At 42.1% G+C, this 24492-nt stretch overlaps 2 protein-coding genes across 3 annotated transcripts; one reads left to right on the top strand and one right to left on the bottom strand.

The window, feature by feature from the left end:
- Positions 1–6336: 6336 nt before the first annotated feature.
- Positions 6337–13665, bottom strand: FAM216B (family with sequence similarity 216 member B). Of its 2 annotated transcripts, none has more exons than XM_042845307.2 (4): positions 10577–13665; positions 9121–9230; positions 8634–8754; positions 6337–7440 (listed from the first exon to the last, which is right to left on the bottom strand). In XM_042845307.2, exons 2-4 carry the CDS (start codon positions 9217–9219, stop codon positions 7310–7312), a joined length of 351 nt encoding a protein of 116 aa, XP_042701241.2. In that variant the 5' UTR covers positions 9220–9230; positions 10577–13665; the 3' UTR covers positions 6337–7309. The 2 variants fall into 2 exon arrangements, with proteins under 2 accessions (XP_042701241.2, XP_005308231.2); XM_005308174.4 differs by having other exon boundaries at positions 10631–13435.
- A 25-nt stretch (positions 13666–13690) lies between these two features.
- LOC112060364 (lectin-like) lies at positions 13691–20571 on the top strand. Its single transcript, XM_024110130.3, has 5 exons — positions 13691–14059; positions 15930–16153; positions 17541–17678; positions 18680–18815; positions 19855–20571. The coding sequence occupies exons 1-5, from the start codon at positions 13798–13800 to the stop codon at positions 19935–19937; spliced, it is 843 nt and encodes a 280-aa protein (XP_023965898.3). The 5' UTR covers positions 13691–13797; the 3' UTR covers positions 19938–20571.
- Positions 20572–24492: the final 3921 nt, after the last annotated feature.

Below are 24492 nucleotides of genomic sequence, written 5' to 3'. Positions count from 1 at the left end.
CTTCTAAACCTACCCCCTTCACATTGGCATTCACTATGTTAGGCATTCCTTCAGACTTCTCAGTGAAGACCGAAACAAAGAAGTCATTAAGCATTTCTGCCATTTCCAAGTTTTCTGTTACTGTTTCTCCCTCCTCACTGAGCAGTTGGCCTACCCTGTCCTTGATCTTCCTCTTGCTTCTAATGTATTGATAAAAATTCTTCTTGTTTCCCTTTATTCCTGTAGCTAGTTTGAGCTCATTTTGTGCCTTTGCCTTTCTAATCTTGCCCCTGCATTCCTGTGTTGTTTGCCTATATTCATCCTTTGTAATCTGTCCTAGTTTCCATTTTTTATATGACTCCTTTTTATTTTTTAGATCATGCAAGATCTCGTGGTTAAGCCAAGGTGGTCTTTTGCCACATTTTCTTTCTTTCCTACCCAGTGGAATAGCTTGCTTTTGGGCCCTTAATAGTGTCCCTTTAAAAAACTGCCAACTCTCCTCAGTTGTTTTTCCCCCTCAGTCTTGATTCCCATGGGACCTTACCTATCAGCTCTCTGAGCTTACCAAAATCCGCCATCCTGAAATCCATTGTCTCTATTTTGCTGTACTCCCTTCTACCCTTCCTTAGAATTGCAAACTCTATGATTTCATGATCACTTTCACCCAAGCTGCCTTCTACTTTCAAATTCTCAACGAGTTCCTCCCTATTTGTTAAAATCAAGTCTAGAACAGCTTTCTCCCTAGTAGCTTTTTCAACCTTCTGAAATAAAAAGTTGTCTGCAATGCAGTCCAAGAACTTATTGGATAGTCTGTGCCCCGCTGTGTTATTTTCCCAACATATATCTGGATAGTTGAAGTCCCCCATCACCACCAAATCTTGGGCTTTGGATGATTTTGTTAGTTGTTTAAAAAAAGCCTCATCCACCTCTTCCACCTGGTTAGGTGGCCTGTAGTAGACTCCTAGCATGACATCACCCTTGTTTTTTACCCCTTTTAGCCTAACCCAGAGACTCTCAACACTTCTGTCTCCTATGTCCATCTCCACCTCAGTCCAAGTGTGTACATTTTTCATAGATAAGGCAACACCTCCTCCCTTTTTTCCCTGTCTATCCTTCCTGAGCAAGCTGTACCCATCCACACCAACATTCCAATCATGTGTATTAAACCACCAAGTTTTAGTGATACCAACAATGTCATAGTTGTATTTATTTATTAGCACTTCCAGTTCTTCCTGCTTATTACCCATACTTCTTGCATTTGTATATAGGCATCTAAGATACTGGTTTGATCTTGCCTCCCATGTATCTGCCTACTCCATCCCCCATCCTGCCCTTATCCCGCCTCGTTGCTCACATTGTGAGGAATAGCAGGCAAGATTCCTCTGCTCTCTCCCACCACCATGCCTGGGCTCAGGGTCTTCAGTAGGTCCTCCATGATCTTGCAGGACCTTACTACCATGCACAGCCACACAAGTCATGCCCATAATCTAGCACAATGTCTTCTGTTTACTAAAAACTACAGAACGATACAACTAAACTGCTAAATCAATTGGTAGTATATACCAAATAGCTACAGTAATGGATAGCAGGGCTATATTGAATAATATGTTGTAACGGCATAGTAAAATATATTGCAAAAACAATATGCCATGCTTGACAAAATTTCATCTTGAGATACCAGTAATGTTTATGGTTTGTTTTGTCTTTTATATATTCTCATTACAGTGAGAGAATATGTTTTTGGAAATTGATCCATAATATAGGATATGTTATATTTTCAGCAATAAAACATTACCCATGGAAGAGAGCAGAGGGAACTCTAGATTGTTACCACAATGTGAATCTCCCTTTGCTAGCTAAAAAAACAGTAGTTTTCTAAAGCGAAACCCTTGGAGGAAATCATATGTAGAGCTGGGTTGGATTCCAGGCTGGTGCAGAATAGGATTGTAGTCCATCTGTTGTTAACCTCCTATCACCAGAGGCAAAACATTGTTTTCTCTCTTTAATGGCTCTCTCCGGGAGGAAGGGGGTCAAAAATAATATGTGAGATATATTTTATATCAAAGAGCCTTATAGAGAAAACATTTTGTGAATGAGCTCAGCAGTAGAAAATTAAAGTCTCCTAAGTGTCCTAGAAAAATGTGAATGTGTATATAGGATAGCAGAATATTGCACAGTGAACAGTGTTCCAAAAGGAATGGTATCAGAGGGGTAGCCGTGTTAGTCTGAATCTGTAAAAAGCAACAGAGGGTCCTGTGGCACCTTTAAGACTAACAGAAGTATTGGGAGCATAAGCTTTCGTGGGTAAGAACCTCACTTCTTCAGACACAAAAAGCAACAGAGGGTCCTGTGGCACCTTTAAGACTAACAGAAGTATTGGGAGCATAAGCTTTCATGGATAAGAACCTCACTTCTTGCATCTGAAGAAGTGAGGTTCTTACCCACGAAAGCTTATGCTCCCAATACTTCTGTTAGTCTTAAAGGTGCCACAGGACCCTCTGTTGCCAAAAGGAATGGTATTTTAGACACCTGACTCTAATAAAAAGATTAACCTACAAAATGTCCTAGTCCCAGCGCCATATTCCATCTTGGGTACAACTACAATGTACCTCCCAGTTTCCTTCTGCAGTCTTCACCACTCCCCTGAAGTGTCATGTAAACTTGACATTTTCTATACAATTTATGGTTTTATACTGCACTCATCACTATGGTATCTGAGCACCTTGCTGTGAGCTCTTAAACAGTTGCAGTGTCCTTCAAGATGTACCTTCAGGAAGAAAAGCTCAGGAAGAAAAGGCCTGCTTCTCCTTCTGTCGTTATGTAGGGACTAGTTTCCACTGGTTCACCATTTCTTTGATGGAGTTTTGAGGAAAGGTTGAAGGTATGTTGCCACAAGACCAGGGGGCTTTTGTGCTGCTATGATTTACTAGCTGTCTGAGTTAATGTGTTACATGTATATAAGCTTTTAATGTTGCTGGGTTGTCACTGTAAGTCTAATTAATCACTGAGCCATCTATATCTTTGCATATGGGCGTTTTAAAATCTAAATAAATGAATAAATATTGCTGTGAGCTTTAGTCCAACTCAGTATTTCAAAGCTGTCAGGATGTCTTCCAATTATAATTAGGGATAAATCTAATTGTAAAGGAAAAAAGGATTTTCAGTGCTGGGATTGTATTACAAGTCAATTGATGATAGGCACCAGGCTAAATGAGCCTGAAAAGATGATTTATTTACATCAACTCTGGTGCATTTAGCAATTCATTATGATTGTATAGACACAGATGTCACTAGGACTTCGTGCCTTTGTGGTTCTCTCTGTAAGCAGAGTCAGGATGAGCTCTACTCTGACATCTGGTGGTGAATTATGGCGAGTGTGGAAAAGAACTCCAGGGGCTGATCTTGTTTGCATAGGCACACCCACTCGCCTGGTATGAAACAACAGCAACTGAAAGTGGTTACTTCGGCTGGTGTGGGATCCCCAGTTTCTCTGTTATTGGGGCAGGGAGAATAAAGTTTTGTTACCCTGATTCTCTGAATCAAGGCAGTGGAACTGTTGTATGACAGAAGGACTCACCATTACCTAAGTAGCACTTGCTTGACAAGGGGCATGGGTTACAAAACCTAGTGAATGGAGAGAGGGCAGGGCAGGGCAGGGCAGGGCAGGGCAGGGCAGGGCAGGGCAGGGCAGGGCAGGGCAGGGCAGGGCAGGGCAGGGCAGGGCAGGGCAGGGCAGGGCAGGGCAGGTATTGTATTTGTACCTGGTGGTGTGGGCTCCTTTTCAGAGCCTGAAACACCAATTACACCTCCTCCTCTCTCCACTGTTGAATGTCAGAGCTAACTTTGATTCCATTAGGAGTCTAGTTACAGGCTGCTGAGCTGAGTTCACTTTGGGCCAATAGTGCACCAGCCCTGGGGCTCCCCTACTACTAGCTGAAATCACTAAGAGCTGAAATCACTAAGAGCTGAAATTACTAAGAGCTGAAATCACAAAAGAGCTAAAGTTACCAAGAGCTGAGAACACTGAGGCTGTGTTAATTAGTGGGGGAGCCTGAAGCTATATTGCTAAGCGGCTGGCGGAGCAGCTAGCAGAGTGGAGCCTCGCGGGGACGGTTGGAGCGGAGCGGAGCTGAGCTGCTCACAGGTCGGTGAGCAGAGCAGAGCGGAGCGGCTGGAGGAGCAGCTAGCAGAGCAGAGTGGAGCCTTGTGGGAGCGGCCCAAGGGACGGCTGAAGTGGAGCAGAGCAGAGCTGAGCGACTCACAGGTTGGTGAGCAGAGCAGAGCGGAGCAGCTGCCAGAGCAGTTCGTGGGAGTGGCTCACGGGACAGCGGGTGGAGTGGAGCGGCTCATGGTGAAGGCTGTGACGGAACCCCACGGAGAAGCAGCCGGTCGGCCTCGGATCACGTAAGGTGCCCCTTAACACCCTGCACGCCGGCCCCCCCCCCTTTGAACTCTGGGGCTGCACCAACCAGGGACAGAGACTTTGGGGGGTTGTTGGACTTTTGGGACTTTGGTGATTCTTGGGTTGCTGGACCCAAGAGACTTTGGGGTTGTTAGACTTTTGGGACTTTGGTGATTCTTGGGTCGCTGGTTTCAAGAACCAACGGGAAAGGACACGGCCCAATCTGCTGGGGTGGGTCTTTGCTCATGGTTTGGTCTATGAACTCTAGTTGTGGTGTTTTCCCAATTTAATGCTATGTCATTTACCTCATGTTATTAAACATTTTCTGCTACACCGAGGCTCTGTGCTTGCGAGAGGGGAAGAATTGCCTCTTCGAGGCACCCAAGAGTGTGTGTAAGATTTTCCCAGGTCACTGGGTGGGGGCTCGAGCTGGTTCTGTGTCACGCTGTTGGGAAGGGACCCCTATGTACTGAACCCGGCCCTTGTTGCTATCAACTGGCCTGGCAGAAGGGTTACATCTCCAAGGCTAAAAAATTGAGGCAAAATCAGAAAACTGCCAGCAATCCAACGGGCCCCATCCTGCCAGGTGCTGAGCAGCCTGTGATCTCATTGGGTCAGATGGAGCGCCGCTGATCAGGATCCCCTTTGCTATTACTCATCCCAATAAAGTTGAATGTAATTAGATTTATTGTTAGCCTAACAATAAGGCCTTTAATTTCTGCATAATTAGCCTGATTAAGTGTAGAGCTGCTTAGAAAATGGGGTGGGGGGGAGTCCCCCTGTGGAAAATTGCGACTTTTCATCAAAAACCTGCAAATCAAATATTTTCAATCAAAACTGAAAGTTTCCACCAGGAAAAACAAAACTGAACCCTTTTGCCACAATGTTTAGTCACAGGGCAGTGTCCGCCTATGCTGCCACAGTGCTTCATGGGTAGGCTGACCAGATAGCAAGTGTGAAAAATTGGGACATGGGGTAGGGGGTAATAGGTGCCTATATAAGACAAAGCCCCGAATATTGGGACTGTCCCTATAAAATCAGGATATCTGCTCACCCTACTCATGGGAGTTGTAGTTTCGGTGCCTCATCCCCCATTCTCCCATATGGGCCAGGCCTGCCTGGCTGGACTACATCTTCCAAGTCAAAATTTTCCACTGAAAACCCAGTTTAGCTCTCATTTAGCCAAAAATCGAATTTTCCCTTGAAAGACAGTTTCGATAGAAAAAATTCAGCTGGTTCTATTGAAGTGAATTTGGTGCTCAGAAAAGGGTCTGGATTGCCAGCCTTGAAGAATGATGTCCTCTAATCACAGAACAGACACAGCAGTGGCAGCAGCAGTGCCAGCTTCCTCCCACTTCACCACCAATGTGCTTCAGCCCTGGCCTGAACAAACCACTTCTGCTCCATTGCCTGTATTATCCTTGCCCTCTATGCACGGACTGTCAGCTGGGGTGCCAATTAGCCCCAACCAAAATTAGTATTTTTTGTAACATCTGCTAATTCTTAATCCTACCGCGTTCTTTTGAATTTTCTCCATCCTCCTTGTTTCTCAAGAGTTAAAGGCAAGAGAGGTTGGTCTGGATTCCTGTCTTCCAGTTGTTAAAGGGTGCATGGTTCAGGATGATCTCACTGTTGCCCTCCTTAGGGCTACGGAAGATGGGTTTGGAATCTAATTATTCCTGGGAGAAGAGGCCCAGTTCTTTCAGACATAGATGTTGTGGGAAAGCCCTTCATAGAATGCAGGAATAGTATATCTGGGTTATGCAATATATGTCACTGTGTCACTTGGAGGTGGGTGCAGATCAGCTCAAAGCAGATCTGCAGTACAGTGAAGGAGGTGAAATGGGAGCTAGTGGACCCAGGACCCTTGTTCCTAAAGGGAGGAGACAGACAAAAAATTGGACCCATGGTCATGCAAGTTGCTTCCCAGACTTTAAAAAAAGTAGCTGCCTCCATTTTGTCCAGCAGAAAGTTCATATGGTGGAACATTTTTAATTTTGTTTACATATTGACATTCTTCATTTCATGTTTAAGGCTGGGATTTCAAAGGAAGTTCAGCATCCAATTTACACTGAAAGTCTTTTGCCTTTGGACATCTAACTACCTTAGTCTCCATTGAAAATCCAGCCTAAATCAGTACCACAGCCTGATGGATGCTGCTTTATGCTGTCTGCCATCCAGCCCTTCTCAGCCTGCTCTTGTCACATACCTCTCTACTCCACAAGGCAGCCAACACCACAGCTCAGAAGTGCCAGTCTTCATCGCAAACTTTTTAACGTTGAAATACAGCCAGTGCTTTAAACACAGAAAGATGGACTAACTGCCAATCCCTCCGGTCCCTACAAAGTCCAGCTGGCTGGACTCAGTCACCGTGAATTCCTACAAATTGGTGGGAAAGATGGAGATTAAGTTTAAATGAGGGATAGTTGATATCAATTAATGTCAGAGTTAGATAGACTCTAACAGAAAAAGGTTAGTGAAGGACAGACAATTATCAGACATCTTTCCACTGAGACCTCAGTATGTCCATGCTGGCTTTTCTAATCCAACCTGATTTAACAAAGAGAAGGTTAAGGGGGGATCATATCTTTTAAGTGCCTACCTGGGAAATAAAAAAATTGAAAATGGGCTCTTCAGTCTAGCAGGCAAAGGTATAACAAGATCCAACGGCTGGAAGTTGAAGCTAGACAAATTCAGGCTGGAAATAAGGCACAATTTTTTAACACTGAGAGTAACCATTGGAACAGTTTATCATGGGATACAGTGGAATTTCCATCACTGGCAATTTTAAAATCAACATTGGATCTTTTCCTAAAAGAGAGGTTCTAGTTCAAACAGGGATTATTTGGGGGAGTTCTATGGCCTGTGTTATACAGCAGGTCAGACTAGATGATCACAGTGATGTCTTCTGGCCTTAGAATCGATGAACTACAGCTGAGTTCTCCCAACACTGGACTTCAGAGAGGTGCTGTTTCTAGCTGAGACCTTTCTTGGGTCTCTCTCTTCAGCTTGTTCTAGGAAGGAGGTGTAAAACCTGACTTCATGCTCAGTAATATGACCTGGGTGATAGGATAGGGAAAATGGACAGGAATCAAGTATTATACACACATACATACACACACAAGTGCTATATCTTTGATGGGCAGTGATGTTGCATACCAATAAATTCACCAGAGAGGGGAGCCTGCACTGGAAAAACATCAAGCTCCATATAAAAACTAGCTGAACAAGGTATACAGCAGCATCACTTCATGCAGCATGGTGTGTTAAAACTGATGGGATGAGAAATGCTCCTTGCCATGCATGAGCTATGAAGTCTGAAGATAATATTTCTAAGTACAATTAGAGCTTCAGAACCTTTTGCTGGCAGCTGCTGTCTCACGGATATGTGACATTGTCCCTGATGTGGTCAGTGGTGAGAGAAGAAATGATATTTGAGACTTATGCATCTGTGGTGCTAGCTTAACCATGAGAAGAAAATTTCTGCTGCTTGACTCCATTGTTGACCTCTCTAATTACATGGACCATAATCTCCTCCCTGTAATTTGAATGGAATTTAATAAGTTGATTTTGACCTTACAAAGTCCTAAATAGTTTGGGACCCAGCTACCTCAGAGACTACCTTTCTGTGTGGATATCACTGCCGTTGTGGTCAGCACAGGCAGTTGAGCTAACAGGTTTTTGGGCTGCAAGGTGTGGGTTAGGAGAGGGTGTGGCTGGTAGGGCAATTTCCATGAAAGGTCTTCAACTCAAATTCATTGTCTATCAAAGCCAAAATTTGTTGACCTTCAAGGCATGCCACAAAGATCCATCTGATTTTTGTTGATCTTTGGTAAGAGTGTGGGATGAGGGATGGGATGGCTGGATGAAGAGAATGGCTATCGGACACCTTGATGGAAGGAGATGACATAGTTTCTTTAATAACTTTTATCCTCTGATTTTATGCATTCAACATTTCTGTAAATAACACCTGGAGCTAGGGATAGACACTCTGCGAATGAATAAATAACATCAAACCTACAGTGTTTTGCTGCTTGTTGTCACAGTGGTCTCTGCTGCAGAAGGCAGAGTTCATCAGCCAAAGGCTTCCTGATCTCTGCCTACAAACTATTCCAGGCTCCATTTTGTGTGTCCGGTGTCTTATATGGCACCATAAACTTCTCATCCTAATTCCCTCAAACCCCAGGTTTACCCTCCAGACTCCAATTTCTATAGATTGCTGATGGACATAGCAATACCAGCCGGCACTTACCCAGCAAATTCTGGCGCTGGAGATTGAGCATGTACTGATGCGACAGCATTTCCCTCAGAGGTTTGCTGTCATAAACTCTCATGATGCTGTAGAGGTAGCATTTCTGGCCTCGCTTCAGGTCCTGTAAGAGCACAGCAGCACATTGCAATTTAACTGTTAGCACTAAATTTACATCTGATTCTAAACTGATTTCAAAGTGTAACGAGAGGATTCAAGTCCATTGTTCTATTGCAGGGGGATTTTATTAAATAAAGCAGTAATTAAACCTGAGGAAGAAACCTTTACAGACAAGTTTTAATTGCAACTTCTTTAACTATTTAAATACACTCAGAAACGAGGCTACAAGAATGGCTAGTACCCTCTAAGATGTCACCTCTGTTCCTAAAGGGACATTTTTGTTTCATTTAACTAAAAGAGTTAAGTAAGACCCCAGGGCTGTGAGTGAAATACAAAGAAAGCTAAACTAGGCCTGCTATCAGTCTGTTACCTTCAGTAAGTAGGTATCCTGAGCAGATGGAGGAACTTGTATGCATGAAACTTTTGGAGAACGACAGGGACCAGGATTCTTCTTCCAGTTTTCACCCATCCTTACCCAGCCTCTCAAAAGACAGGTTCACAAAACATGAGACAAAAACAAACTTTATATCAATAATTATTCATGATCTTTCAAATATCCAGTACAACTCCTTGGAGGGGAGGAACAAAACCAGAACTAAATTTCCAGACCCACATGGAATGGGCTCTGGTTGGAGGCCCTGGAAAGAAGCATAAAGAAGAACTGGATCACTGTGCCCACCTGGAATGAACTCTGGGTACAGCCCTGTGGAAGAGAAGAACCAAAACCAGAGTTCTGTCTGCCTTTCCCTTGTGCAAATGCTTTGCTCTCATAACTGTGAATTGTAAATTGTCACCTTTCAAACTTGACTTTGGAAACCACACAGACCTCACACTCCATAATACTAAAATGGAGACACCTTCCTATCCCTCTTCACCCATTGTAGAGTGCTGGTGCTAGGGATTAATTTAAGTATATAATTATTTACAGCGAGAACACAGAGATAATCCCTGCCGCAAAGAGTTTACAATCTAAGGGTCAGATTCTGATACCCTTACTCACATGAGATTGTGCCTTACCCCACAAACAGTTCCAAGGAAGTCAATTGTGAGGAAGGTGCTATATAGCGGTAGTAAGCCTATTTCAATTGTAAATTGGATATGGTATGACATAATAGAAGGGGAAACGACGCAGGGCAAGTTAATAAGGTTGCTTCCTTTATACTTTGGGTCACAGCACTACCAACTTTTTAAATGTTATTATCCTACCTATGTTAGAAGGACAGCATGGGTGTAGGAGTCAGCGTTGGAGAGAGCGTGGGAATAGGCGAGTTGTGAGGAGGAATATGAAGGAAAGGGAGGTTACAGGGCATGCAGGATTTGGAAGGTATTTCAGGCATAGTGGAAAGCATAGCAATTAAATCTTTCCTGAAATCATAGGCTATTTAAAGCAAGGTAATCCCACCCCACCTCTGCCCATGGTGAAATCAAAGATCCCATGACACTTTTCCAATATGCATATAAAGGATAATCCAGGTCAACATTTCCCCTCCTCTCTCTTTTAGGAGAAGTGCTTCTGACATCTACTGCTATGTGTGCTACTGCTTAATGCACAACACCTCCTGCATTTATCTACACTGTTAGTGAGTTAGAATCATAGAATATCAGGGTTGGAAGGGACCTCAGGAGGTCATCTAGTCCAACCTCCTGCTCAAAGCAGGACCAATCCCCAGACAGATTTTTGCCCCAGATCCCTAAATGGCCCCCTCCAGGATTGAACTCTCAACCCTGGGGTTAGCAGGCTAATGCTCAAACCCCTGAGCTATCCCTCCCCCCTAACTAAATGTTAGTTGCTAGCATTTAGTTTACAAAGTTGTGCATTGAGTTACCTGGAATATGAAAGACTTCATATATAAAGCAAATTCTATTCAGCTCTGACTCACCCCTGGAAATACAGCTTCACTTTTCCACACAAGACAACCTTAATACAAAATTCAGTTTCTCCCAGGAACTGTCACTTTCATTCTGTTGACAAATATCCTAGCAACATAGAGGGGGAGAGAGAGAATTACAAGGATCTCTGGGAAGTTGGCTAAGTGCCTTGAGCAATCTCTGACCATCAACCTGCTGATTTTTTACAATGACTACATCTTTGCTGTGTAGGGATGGGTCTGACCATTCTAATTCTCCCAGGGATCTGGATGTTCTCTGAACAGCTAAATGAAACGTTTGCTCAGTCATCATTTTGTGGTTATAAAAACACTTGTGGACAGACAGACAGCAGGGGTTGCTGGGAGAATGCCTTAATTTTGAAGAATAGCACTTCCAATAGAACAGTGAATCTTTCCACCATGCAGGTGTGCTGGGAAATGGAGCATGCCCATATTATGAGAAACAAACAGCAGATAGACAGCCCTACACAGGTAGAGAGAACAGAGAATAGACCCAGGTGAATCCTACAAAAATGTTCTATAAATATACCTTCAAATTTATCAACAAACGTGATTCAACTGTGTTAACAGGAGGAATTTTCAAATGCACCTAAGTGAGGTAGAATCACAAGTCCTATTGCCTTTCAATGGGATGTGTACTCCTAAGTTAATTGAAAGTCCCATTCAGCAACTTTCTGTATTTTTTTTTTGATGAATATTCTAGCAAATGAATGTACAGATAGGAATGTTCACAGAAACTGTGAATATCCAGCGAATACTGCAGGATATTCATGGAAAGCAAATTTTAAATGCATGCTCTGTAACTTCCTTCTCAGAGTTATGTTCATCCAGGCAGGAAATGGAAGCGTACAATGTGGCTTATGTGTCTGATCAAAATAGCACAATTTTTTAATACGCTCAGTGAGCTGCTCACAAAGAATCTACAGGCTGAGAATTATCTGCAGAAAGTATTTAGTGAGTAATTTCAAGTAATGAATAAATTCAAGAAAATCATTATCAGATCACAGACTAGTCATGAACCAAGTAAGGAGAGGTCAGATCCATTGATTAAATGAATTGGTACCATTACAATGTACTTATCTAGTGGTAGTGGAGAGACATTTTGCTATATAGTAAATGGCATGCAGTATGCACTCAGAAACTGATTTATAAATATATTATGGTGAGAATGAGAAGTGGGTAAACTACTCAGAGCACTTACTTACCATCATTTTATGGGTTTAGTACATAATCCTCCTTTAACACACTGCCCTTCACCACAAAACAAATACCAAACACCTTTTCCCATACCACATTACCTGGAAGGGCAAGAGAAGCAGCCTACTGATGAAGGATAGGACTTTGCAATTGTTGCTCACATTGTGAGTATCTAGGGTGACCAGATGTCCCGATTTTATAGGGACAGTCCCGATTTTTGGGTCTTTTTCTTATATAGGCTCCTATTACCCCCCACCGCCTGTCCCGATTTTTCACACTTGCTGTCTGGTCACCCTATGAGTATCTCGCCTGATTAGATGCTTCTAAGTGTGAGTTAGGATAGCAGAGTCAGGCCCTTGTATGCTGTTTGTAAGATAAAACAAAGGGAAATTTGCCACTGGGATGAACACCCGGGAGCTATACAGAACCAGTCCCACAGTCCATCTTTAAGGAGGCTCTAGGATCCAGTCTCTGAGGTCTCGCTAATGAATACACCCCAGCTAATCACTATACCTCTTTTTAATTTTAAAGAGCCAGGACTAGCTTTAGAGAACAACTCTCCCTGGACCTGGTGGCAATGAAACTATATTTGTACAAAGAGAGGGGGGAAAGGAGTCTGTTTCACCCCTTTAATAAATATTTGGGTTTTAAATGAATGCATGAACTCAAACATATGCTCCAATCACATAGCGTGATTCAGAGCATTTAGTGGATGCAGGAAGTATTTACTGTACATGAGGGTGTTTGGACAAGGTTTAAGAAAAGGGCATGGCACGGGGAAGCTTTTGTATGTTAATACTTAGTCCTGCCATGAGTGCAGGGGACTGGACTTGATGACCTCTTAAGGCCCTTCCAGTCCTATGATTCTATGATTCTATGTTTAATGGAGCTTGAATGGGTTCTCAGCTCTGACCTGTTCCATTGCTTCATCAACAGACCTGAGCCTTGTTCTGAAGGGAATGTCTTCATCTGACAGGATAAGAAATATAGTTTCCACGTTTTCTCAATTCTAGGCTCCTGCCCTGCAAAACACACACTCATACATAGACACCTCTCTCTCTCTCTCTGCTCCTCTACCTCATCCTCCCTTAGATAAAGTATTCTACAATGATGGGCACAAATATTACAGATGTTACTGTTGTATTTGGAACCAGAACTGTAGCCTATTTTTATAAGGGTCATCCTAGAAGGACAGCCCTACCTCCTCCCATGTTGTGAAGGGAACTTATCTGTTCTCCCATAATTTCTCAGTAGACACTTCAGATTAAGGTGTGTTTCTGAAAGGCTTTGCTAAACAAGCCAAGCGTGCTTAAAATAGCACAGATGTCAGAATTGGACCCCACCCATCTTTGTTTAAGGGAGAGAGACTATATAAAAAAGATTTCAAGCTAAATATTGGAGCTGGCCTCATTTACCAAAGGGAGTAGCCATCCTTGCCAAAGCTGGCATCATAAATATCTCAAGGGCACAGTTTTTATTTCTCACCAATGTGAAAAGGAGGAAGAAAAAACAGAGAGAATCTGCAATTTGGTATTTATCAATCTCTTTTTTTAATATGCCTCTTTCTGCATGTCTCTAGTTCTCTGTCTCTCTCAGTCTATTTATTATATTATTTTTCTTTCTATCTATACATATACACTTTACATATATACACACATGCCAATAGTTGTCTTTCTTATGCATGTATCAGCTTCCTCTTTATACATTTCTTACTTTTTCTCTTAATTATTTGGGGGTGGGGGAGGGACGAGGTGTTTTCAAGACACTGCACCTGATTCTAATCTCCACTATATTTGTGTAAATCCAGAGTAACCCCAATGGATTAAATGGAATTACTCTGAGATGTGCCCCCAATGTAATGAAGATCAGCATCTAGCCAAGCCAAGTCACACTAGGGTTGAGTTTGGCCTGCTGTGTATCAGAGTTAGCCATGTGATTCACATTAATGTTAATTAGAGTCCATGGAGAAATCCTCATTCATCATGCTCACAAAGTTCCTTTCCCTGGACTGTTCCATCTTTCTTTCTTTAGTATCCAATTACTCCATTTTACCCCTCTCCTGCCATTATTATTTTAGCACTGCAGCAGTCAGGTGCCTGGATAAACAACTTCTACCTGATATTTACACATTGCAGGCAACAGTGTCGCAAGGTCTCATAGCAATGAAGTCCCTTCCATTTTTGTTCCTGCTGCTAGGCGTACTGGTTCTCCCAGGCTTGGAAGGTGAGTATAACGTATCTAGAATGTCTGGCTGATGCTGCAAAAAAAGAAACGTAGCCTCACCATTTGCTTCTTGTTGTTAGCAGCACAGAATTATTTTTAAGTTAATAGAGCAAAAGTCTGAGGCTTTGGGTTTTTTTAATGTAGAATGAATCAGGGGTATTGTTTAATATTTCTGCAATGCAGTGATAATGAGCAAAGGTTGGAGCCAGGTCTAGTGTGATGTGCCCTTGTGCAAGTCTTCTACATGCAAAGAGCTGCAAAAGGTCCTCAGTAATTCCAAATGATCCACGCCCTGCCCTCAACCCAGAAGTACAGCTCTTCCCAGTATGACTGAGGCAGGGATAAAATGAGAATGAGCTCCTTTAAGACTGACAGGCATAGGAGATGCTGGGGGAGAGAGAGAGTGAGTGTGTGTGTCCGTCCATTATGCTAGTGACTTGCCCTTGCATTAGAGGTGGTGTGGGCCTCTGTAACTCACATACCTTCTGGGTGTGGTGTTCTGTCCCATTTAGTGGCACCAAGATCACTGAGAGAGAGAGAGTTAAATGAGTTTGCTCTACAGCCTTAGCGAACAGCCAATTGGCTTTTAGCTCATGCAGTAGAGGCTCATGCACTAAGCTCCAAAGGTCCCTGGTTCGATCCTGCCCACCAACGACCAGGGTCTGTTGGCGTTATACCTGCACCACCCTAAGGAGTGCTCCAGGAGGGATTTCTCATGGAAGACCAGAGAGTGCAGTGGAAGCACAAGCACTGCATTGTGCCTGTACTGCTCCTGAAGTTGGTGCAGCATGCTCCGCTGTCTGCTGCTGGCTATCTCTGCTGGTTGTAAGGCGGGGTTGAAGGAAAGGTGCAGCACCATAATTCACCCCTCTTCCCTTTGGGATGGCTTGAGTCCCCAGATACTAAAAATGACCCAGAATGTGCAGTATCCTGGCAGGGAGCTCCAAAGGGAGAGTGGTGGGATGAAAATGTTCATTGCACCTTCCTCACCATATTGTTGCTGGGCTAGTGCCAGGCACATCTAGCTCTAGAGGGGGGAAATGGGGCTTCCACAAGATGAAACTTGAATGGATACAAGCAGATTCTAAGGAGGTAGAGGAAATTACCATATGTGGTTTTGGGAGATAAATCAATGATATTTGGAAGTTGACTCCAACTGTGCTGATTGTTTACTAAGAAGGATGTTGGAAAGAAATTGACTGCAATAATTTTCACAAAATTAATCTTAATTCTGGCCTGACAGACCTGTATTGTTCTAGTATTCCTCCTTCTCTCCTAAAGGTGTCGATACACCTCAGCCCCAGCCTGCAATTCACGTTGCTAGTTCTGTCCTGGGTCCTCCCTGACAAAGCTTTGCTAATACACATAATCCTGATCTGCAGAACCAACTGCTGTTTGAGTCTGGGAGACCAAAAAATACCCACCAATGCCTTTCAGTTCTGACCTGCTGTACCCCCTGCAGTCTCTCCAAGAGGCACAGCCAGAGAGGAATCAGCAAGCTACAATGCATTGCACCAACCACTGACATGGTTTTGTGAAGTAGAGAAGTGGATCCATTGTACCTTGCAATGTTTATGACCTCATCAGAACTTGACTCCTAAGACGAGTGCACTTAATTTGCTGAATTTTCATTGTCCCGCTGAATATCTAGTACAGTATTTGCTCTTAATTATATTCAGTAAATCATTCTTGTTTCACTTTATATAGACTCTCCCTAGGAACTGTTATAACTCAGTTTAACTAGATTTAAAGAGAGTCCTGTGGCACCTTTAAGACTAACAGATGTATTGAAGCATAAGCTTTCGTGGGTGAATGCCCACTTCGTTCTTCCCGTACCTCTCTCTGGGAGTCGGTTTTGTATTTCTCATAGGTGACAAGAACCCAGATGTCAAACATCGTGATGTCCGGTCCTTGTTCAGCATACTTGAGGGCAGCCAGTCTTCATCTAAGAACATTCAAGTCCCAGATCAAGCTGACTCCTCCTTAGTAGAGTCAAAATTGTTCTGCCAAGGTCCCTGCCAGGATGGATGGTTTAGTAACATGGGCCTGTGTTACAAGTTTGTCCAGGAGCAAAATACATGGGCCGGTGCTGAGGTACCAGGTTCTTCAAAATGAGAATTTTCTCTCTCTCCCCTTGTTCTATCTTCTTTTACTTTTTTGTTTCTTTTATCCTTCCTTTCTGATTTTCCTGAAATGTATCAATCCTGGCAGAAGGTACTTGATACACATTTCGGGGCTGAACATGTGGGTGAACTACCAGCATGAAGCTTAGGGATGTGAGATGCTCGGGTAGCTATGAACCAACTCCTACTCAGCTCTCGGAACTTTTGAAATCTGAACACAGCTCTCATTTAATCCCATCTCTCTCCACTGGTCAGGATTCACTGCCTTTCAACATTGGCATTTTTCCATCTAAACTCAGGAACAAGCCAGAGAATTTCTAATTCCTTGTTAAAATCCTAACACCAAGCTGAAGGGAAGGTTAGGGTGATTTTCCTGTTTGTGAGGCAGTCGGCCCCACCCTAGGAGGCTTAACTTTTATCTGTCTGCCTCAGGAAACACTTCTGAAGAGCAAATTCCTCTTGCCTGGTCTATGTTCCTCTAAATCTCAGAGGCTTGCTAAAAAATATTCTGACTTCACTTCACTCCCTGTTCTAATGATACCAGATGAGGCCAGTGCTACATTGATGTACTGATATATTTGTCAAAATATGCAAATTTTCAAAATGCAGACACCTCCCTCAAATGCACTCGATGTAAATGTTTGCTAAGTGGTGCTGCCTCCTTCCTTGGTTATGGGTATGAGAATGTGTTCAGTTTAAATGGCAAAACAAATGCCTTAATCATCAAGGTGAACTGGCAAAGGGCTCCTTAGGGCCAAAGCAAACCGTGCCTTCATTTCAGGCTGCAGACAAAGGGCCTCCTGCCTTAGGGGAAAGAGAAACATCTTCTTACCTGAGGATAGAGGCAAAAATCACACAATCCCACTCAGCAGAAGATAGTTAAGAGAAATCTCTACCCCATCTTGATTGGTGGATGGCTGAGGAACACAGGAAGAAAAACTATTTATTAAACACTTTTGGCCTTTCAATTTTCTCCATCTTCCTCTTCTCTCTCTACTTTTCTCCCTTTCTGCCCTCTCTCCATTCCACACTTAGTGTTCTTGTTTTCCCCTTTATCATTATTTCTTCCTCTCACACTTCTCCGCTCTCCACTTCACACCTACACCTTGCTCCATTTGTATGTCTTTCTCTGCTCCCTTTATACAACTTTATCTCTTATGTCCTATTTCTCCCCTTTCTTTTCATTCTCCACTGCCCTTCGCTCTTCACTCTCTCTTATATTCTTGCCTCTCTTTCCCTCTTCACTCCCATTCCCAAACTTTTTCCACTTTTCTCTCTCCCCATTCTGTTTCACAGACTCTCCCCTCACTCTCTTTCCCACTCTATGTCCCCGGATCTAATTTGCTTTTACCGTGCAGAGTGTTTGCCAGAGGATAGCAGGGGGAGGTCACCTCACCAGCATCTCCAGTGCAGCTCAGAATGATTTCCTTGTGAACCTCGCCAGTTATGAAGACAAAAGGACAACCCAGTTCTGGACAGGAGGAAGTTACCAAAAGGTAAGTATACCCAGAAAAGGCATGAAAATAATAACCAGCAAGGAGAGGTTCACAGAAGGGTTGCAAAATTTTTCCATAGAAAACTTATTGGTTTTCAGTGATTTTCAACTTAATATTTTTAGCTTTGAGCCCCCACCCAAAAATTGGTTTTCAATTGTGGAAAAACTAAAATATTGTCAGTTGCAATAAAAAATTTGTTTTCAGTTTTGATTTTTTTAACAAAAAAATCTTCAGAACCCCATCCTCCCCCCACCACACACACATATACATGCACATTCCAGCCAGCTCTAGCCCACAACTGCAGGATGACCTGGGTTCAGGCTTCGCTGGGTAAACTGGCTTGTGGATAATGGGTTCTAGGTTTAATTTCTGCCTGGCAGAATGTGAGCTCAGTAGAAATGAGTTAATATTATCAAAAGCTTCTGTGAATATATTTATTCAGATATTTTGTAATGAATTCACTTGGACTGTCTTCTCAGCAATATTCTAGGAAATGAGTTTACTGGTAGGAGCTTTTGCTGATACAATGAATTTACAACTAGTATTGTGGAATATTCAAAGAAAGTGAACCTCATATTTGTAATCATTACTATTTGAACTAGAAACTTGATTCTATGAGTTATATACGTGCAATCAGGGACCGGAAATGTACCATGTGTTCTCAGTCCATTCCAAACATCTCAAAAATCGAACACCTGCAATGAACTCCTCATAAGTGAGTTATAGATTACAATTTTCCTGAATCTATTTGTTATTCAGAATCAATCTATTTGAGGACAATTCACAAAGGGAAGAAGAGGTGAAGTGAATATAATATGTTATTCAAAATGAATTATTCATGCAGCTCTATAGGCCAATGCGTGACTGTAGGCAATAAGGGTACGCACACATTTCTGTTGAAGGCCCCTCACACTCCTTCACTCATTTTCAATCCCAGCAGAATATTAGAATACCTGTTCTCTCTGCAGTTCTCATTAAACTTCTGTATTACTTTTCTGCAGGGTACTTCTCTGAGATGGACTGATGGATCACTGCCGAATTTCATCCAGAGGCCTCTGAGCTCGATTTTCAATGCCATCAGTGGAGTATTTAACAGTATCTTCAACGTACAAATCTGCCTGACCCTAAATTTAGGAGGTAAAGAAAACAGGGATTGATTTATGACTTACACTTTCATACTAGGCAGAGTGTCTGAGGGTAAGGAACTATTATTTCCGTTAGATTAACAGATGATGAGGCTAAAAGGTACCACTGTGATCATCAAGCCATAGGATTTCCCTGAATTACCGGTAATTCCTGTTTGAACAACAGAATATCTTTTAGAAAAATATCCAATCTTGATTTAAACATTTCCAATGACAGAAAATCCATCACAACCCTGGGTAAACTGTTCCAATGGTTAATACCCTCACTAATAAAAATTTGTGTCTCATTTCCAATCTGAATTTGTCTGGCTTCAACTTCCAGCCACTGGATCTCATTATATACTTGTATGCTAGACTGAAGAGCCCATTATTAAATTTTTGTTCCCCATGTAGGTACTTATAAATTATGATCAAATCGCCCCTTAACCTTCTCTTTGTTAGTCTCAGGGAGCTCAATCTAGGTTATCACTCTGAGGCATGTTTTCCAGTCCTTTAATCATTCTCATGGCTCTTCTCTGAACCCTCTTCAATTTATCAGCATCCTTCTTGAAGTGTGGATATCAGAACTGAACATGTTATTCCAGTGATCCTTTCTGTTTCAAGACAGTTTCCTTGCTCATTAGGGTCAGAACTTCTCCCCCAAACACACCCATGCACACAAACACACACACACACCCATATGCCCACATAGCTCCACTATTATAACTCAACCCTGCTCTGTGAACCACTTTCTCCTGGGGCGAAACAGGAAGGTAGTCTCCATTTTTGTTTAATCATGAGCTTTCTTCAGCCTTTCCCTACCAATGGACCCCAACCACCCTCTGATCGGACCAATATTTCCTGAATTAGTTAGAGAAAATGTCACTTTTTGGTTAGTGCAATTTATATATTTTGTAAACACAGATTAGAAGGAGAATTAGTTTTCCAGGGACTGAGCTGAGCCCAAATGAGCTCATGTCAGAAGTGAAAAAACTCATTTATAAATTGTTCTGTTACTTTTCCTTTTCATCTTCATTTGTCTTTGTTTCCAGTCCAGGGTATATGGGATGGCTGTGACTGCAACAAGAAGTTATCATTCATCTGCAGTTACAAACCCAATTTGACTCCGCCTTAGCCTGCAACAGGAAGTCGATGCTGCTGATGAAATCTGACCACTTTTACTGCACTCAGAATGTCGTTCAGCCACAATTAATGCGTGATTCTTTCATATGGTAAAATCAAGATGTCAGTTTTAAAAGGCCCAGAATGTTAACGCATATGGTATAGATAGAATAGAAAACAGTAGAAGAAATTAAAAAGTGACTCGCTTGTAGACTGCATTTAGTACACTGGAAAAAGGGTGCTATACAAATAATTTCTGATTTGATCTGAATGCTTGATGAAATTAGTGCGCGATTGGGCTTTTCCACAGGGGTTTCCAGAATATTCATGAGAGCTCTTTAATTATTAAATAATTACAAATCATTACAACATTACTCATTTCACCATTTAATCACACCACTTCAGACATTTTAAATCCTGGAAATTCTCCTTTCTTAATGTCAGATAAATCCAAGAAAAGTCAGCTGAATGTTTTCAGTTTTTAAGTAGTTAAATGGCTAGTTCATTGAACTGTAATATAACCATAAAAAGTACAAATCATATGGAACAGTCATGTGTATAGCATTATACAGAGAGATGATACAGAGCTTTGTTAACTGCATGGGATGGCATTTTGTTAAGTGAAGCAAAACTTGTTGTTATGGCTATGTAGGTTAAAATGACTAAACATTATATATTATTGTGGTCTGTGTAAACAAACAACTTCACTTTGTTTTTCTTAATTACAAGTTACTGTATTGCTTTTGACTCATTAGTTAGTTGTAAGTTCTTACTGTAATTGTGTCCCTCCCCAAGACAGGAAAGTAACTGGCAAATCTTCATAGAATCTCAAAAGATTAGTTGGATCATTCAGGTGATAATGGAGCATCAAGGTGAATAAACTTCCCTTGGCAGCAATGGTGGGAACACTAACATAGGCCAACTACTGGCATTTTAATGACTGTGTCATCTAACCCTGCTCGGAGGAGGACTTTGTGACATGGTGGTAACAACACCAGCTGCCGTTGGTGCCTTATCTATACTAGAGTTCACTCTTTTGCTGATAGCAGTGGAGCTGCAGTTGTTGGAGTAATAGTGAGAAATGTTTTTAAATGTACCAATTTTGCCCTAACATAATGACCCCTCAGTATCAGTGGCCATACTTATCATAATTACAGGGTATGCCACCGATACTGAGGTGAACATAAGAACTGCCCTACTGGGTCAGATCAAAGGTCTATCTAGCCCAGTATTCTGTCTTCTGACAGTGGCCAATGCCAGGTGCCCTAGAGGGAATGAACAGAACAGGCAATCATCAAGTGATCCATCCCCTGTCGCCCATTGCCAGCTTCTGGCAAACAGAGGCTAGGAACACCGTCCCTGCCCATCTTGGCTAATAGCCATTGATGGACCTAACCTCCATGAATTTAGTTAGTTCTTTTTTGAAACCTGTTATAGTCTTGGTCTTCACAACATCCTCTGGTAAGGAGTTCCACAGGTTGACTGTGCATTGTGTGAAAATAGATAGATGAAAATGATTTGTTGGGGAAGAGTCAACATGGTTTTTATAAAGGGAAATCATGCCTCACCAATCTACTAGAATTCTTTGAGGGGGTAAACAACTATGTGGATAGGGAGCTCTAGTGAATACAGTGTACTTAGATTTTCAGAAAGCCTTTGACAAGCCTCACCAAAGGCTCTTAAACAAAGAAAGCTGTCATGGGATAACAGAGAAGGTCTTCTCATGGAATAGTAACTGGTTAAAAAGATAGGAAACAAAGGATAGGAATAAATGGTCAGTTTTCAGAATGGAGAGAGGCAAATAGTGGTGTCTCCCAGGGGTTTGTACTGGGACCAGTACTATTCAGTGTATTCATAAATTATCTGGAAAAAGGGGTAAGCAGTGAGGTGGCAAAATTTGTAGATAATACAAAATTACTCAAGATAGCTAAGTCCAAAGCAGACTGTGAAGCGCTACAAAGGGATCACACAAAACTGGGTAACTGGACAATAAAATGGTAGATGACATTCCATGTGGATAAATGCAAAGTAATGCACATTGGAAAACATAATCCCAACTATACATATACAATTAGCTGTTACCAGTCAAAAAAAGAGATCTTGGAGTCATTATGGATAGTACTCTGAAAACATCCATTCAATATGCAGCGGCAATCAAAAAAACAAACAGAATGTTGGGAATTATTAAGAAAGGGATAGATAATAAGACAGAAAATATCATATTGCCTGTATATAAATCCATGGTACGCCCACATCTTGAATACTGCATGCAGATGTGGTCACCCCATCTCAAAAAAGATATATAGGAACTGGAAAACATTCAGAAAAGGGCAACAAAAATAATTAGAGGCATGGAACAGTTTCCATATGAGGAGAAATTAATAAGATTGGGATTTTTCATCTTGGACAAGAGATGAGTAAGGGGGCATATAATAGAGGTTTATAAAATCATGACTGGTGTGGAGAAAGTAAATAAGGAAGTATTATTTACTCCTTCTCATAACACAAGAACTAGGGGTCACCAAATGGAATTAATGGGCAGCAGGTTTAAAACAAATAAAAGGAAGTATTTCTTCACACAATGCACAGTCAACCTGTGAACTCCTTGCCAGAGGATGTTGTGAAGGTCAAGATTATAACAGGATTCAAAAAAGAACTAAATAAATTCATGGAGCATAGGTCCATCAATGGCTATTAGCTAGGATGAGCAGGGAGGTTGTCCCTAGCCTCTGTTTGCCAGAAGCTGGGAATGGGCGACAGGAGATGGATCACTTGACGATTCCCTCTAGGGCACCTGGCATTGGCCACTGTTGGAAGACAAGATACTGGGCTAGATTGACCTTTGGTCTGATCCAGTATGGATGTTCTGTAATACTTCCTTTTGTTTGTTTTAAACCTGCTGCCTATTAATTTCATTGGGTAATCCCTAGTTCTTGTGTTATGAGAAGGAGTAAATAACACTTCCTTATTTACTTTCTCCACACCAGTCATGATTTAATAGACCTCTATCATATCCCCGCTTTGTTGTCTCTTTTCCAATCTGAAAAGTCCCAATCTTATTAATCTTTCTCAAAGGGAAGCTGTTCCATACCCCTAATCATTTTTGTAGTCTTTTTCGTAACTGATGTTACATATTTATCTAAGGTCCATTGTTCAGGGTGACCACTGTATTTCAGTAACATCATTGGTTTACCATATTGGCTACCTGGTATATCAAAACTACCTAATTGATGCACAGTTTAGCTGTGAGGTAAGTACTGTCAGTATTTTGGAGCACGTGGTATAGATGGGGAAAGTGAGACACACAGAGGTTAAATAGCTTGCCCATAGCCATACAGCAAGTCAGCAGTAGGGCAGGCGTTTAGGACCCTCAGTCCTCATGCTCAGTCCACTAGACAGTGCAAAATCACTTTCCCAAATCAAAGTGACTTTTCTCCTTGTCAATTTGTTTACCTAAAAGAGCGAGCTGACTTACTGGACTGGTTCATCCAGGCTTCCTGATTCACAAAGAACACCACATTTCATTGTCAGCTATATACCCAGCTCCTGGATTTTGTTTTTGAACAGCATCTCTGTCCCTAGAGAATGGGTTTAGGGGCCTGTGTTCTTAATGTAGAAGAATAAGGTTATTCAGATACAATGGTCATTTTATAATATGGTAGCCAGAGCTTCCAGGATTCCATTAAAACATGGTGTATGCATGGGGGTAAATGGGTTAGGGTTTTCATAATAAATATGGAACTCTACATCTCCTGTGCTAATATGAACCATGTTGATAAGATCTGAAACCTGACCTACATCCAGTGGGTGACTGTTGAGCTATCTAAACTGATTCAGTGGGCTCAGTTCAGTTCCCAATGACCATGTAGTCCACAACACTGAAACCACCACCACAATTAGCAATAATTTAGCACTTTTTTAAAGGCAGGGAAAACAGAAGTATCAAGGCCACAGACAGCAGACACACATGGTGCACTAGTCTTATCCCTAGAGTAATACTATGTGGTACTTTTTAATCCATTAATCTCAGAGAACTTTGCAAAGCAGGTTTCTTGCCCCATTTTACAGATGGGAGAAAATGAGGTACAGCGAGGTGAAATACCTAAAGTGGGTGATCACACAGCGAGCCAAGGTTAGAGCTGGGAACAGTTCAGTGGTTAGAGCACTCATGGGAGATGAGGGTTCAATGCGCCCCTTTCTGCCATAGCAGTGAAAGGATTTAAGATGGGCTGTCCCACTTTTCAGAAGAGTGCTCTAACCACTGACCTGTGAGATATTCCGATGTGGGGCTCCCTCAGTCTCTCCTGTTTAAGCTGTTCCACTGTGGATAAATAATAAAAGAGAGGTTGGAGCGGGGAAGGACTGGACCTTTTGTCTCCTTCCTCCCACGTGGGTTCCCTAGCCACTGAATTATACAGGCTCTCTCTTACCCAGTCATGTTTTCTTTCTTTAGCCACAATGGAACAGCTTCAACAGGAGAGATTGAGGGTGCCCTAAATCAGAATATCTCATAGCTCAGTGGTTAGAGCACTCTCCTGAGACAAAGGACACCCCTGTTCAAATCCAGT

The sequence above is a fragment of the Chrysemys picta genome, chromosome 1 (assembly GCF_011386835.1).
Source record: "Chrysemys picta bellii isolate R12L10 chromosome 1, ASM1138683v2, whole genome shotgun sequence".
Lineage (NCBI taxonomy): Eukaryota > Metazoa > Chordata > Testudines > Emydidae > Chrysemys > Chrysemys picta.
This window is presented reverse-complemented; position numbering and strand designations above follow the sequence as displayed.

Bases quoted from the DNA above. Each gene is read 5' to 3' on its own strand.
- FAM216B (XM_042845307.2), bottom strand. From the start codon at position 9,219: ATGGGTGAAAACTGGAAGAAGAATCCTGGTCCCTGTCGTTCTCCAAAA. The intron at 8,755-9,120 runs GTAACAGACTGA...GTGCTCTTACAG, and splicing joins AGGATACCTACTTACTGAAG to GACCTGAAGCGAGGCCAGAA. The intron at 7,441-8,633 runs GTAAGTGCCGGC...CCTATCACCCAG, and splicing joins CCAGCGCCAGAATTTGCTGG to GTCATATTACTGAGCATGAA.
- LOC112060364 (XM_024110130.3), top strand. From the start codon at position 13,798: ATGGAGAAATCCTCATTCATCATGCTCACAAAGTTCCTTTCCCTGGAC. The intron at 16,154-17,540 runs GTACCAGGTTCT...TTTACCGTGCAG, and splicing joins ATACATGGGCCGGTGCTGAG to AGTGTTTGCCAGAGGATAGC. The intron at 17,679-18,679 runs GTAAGTATACCC...ACTTTTCTGCAG, and splicing joins CAGGAGGAAGTTACCAAAAG to GGTACTTCTCTGAGATGGAC.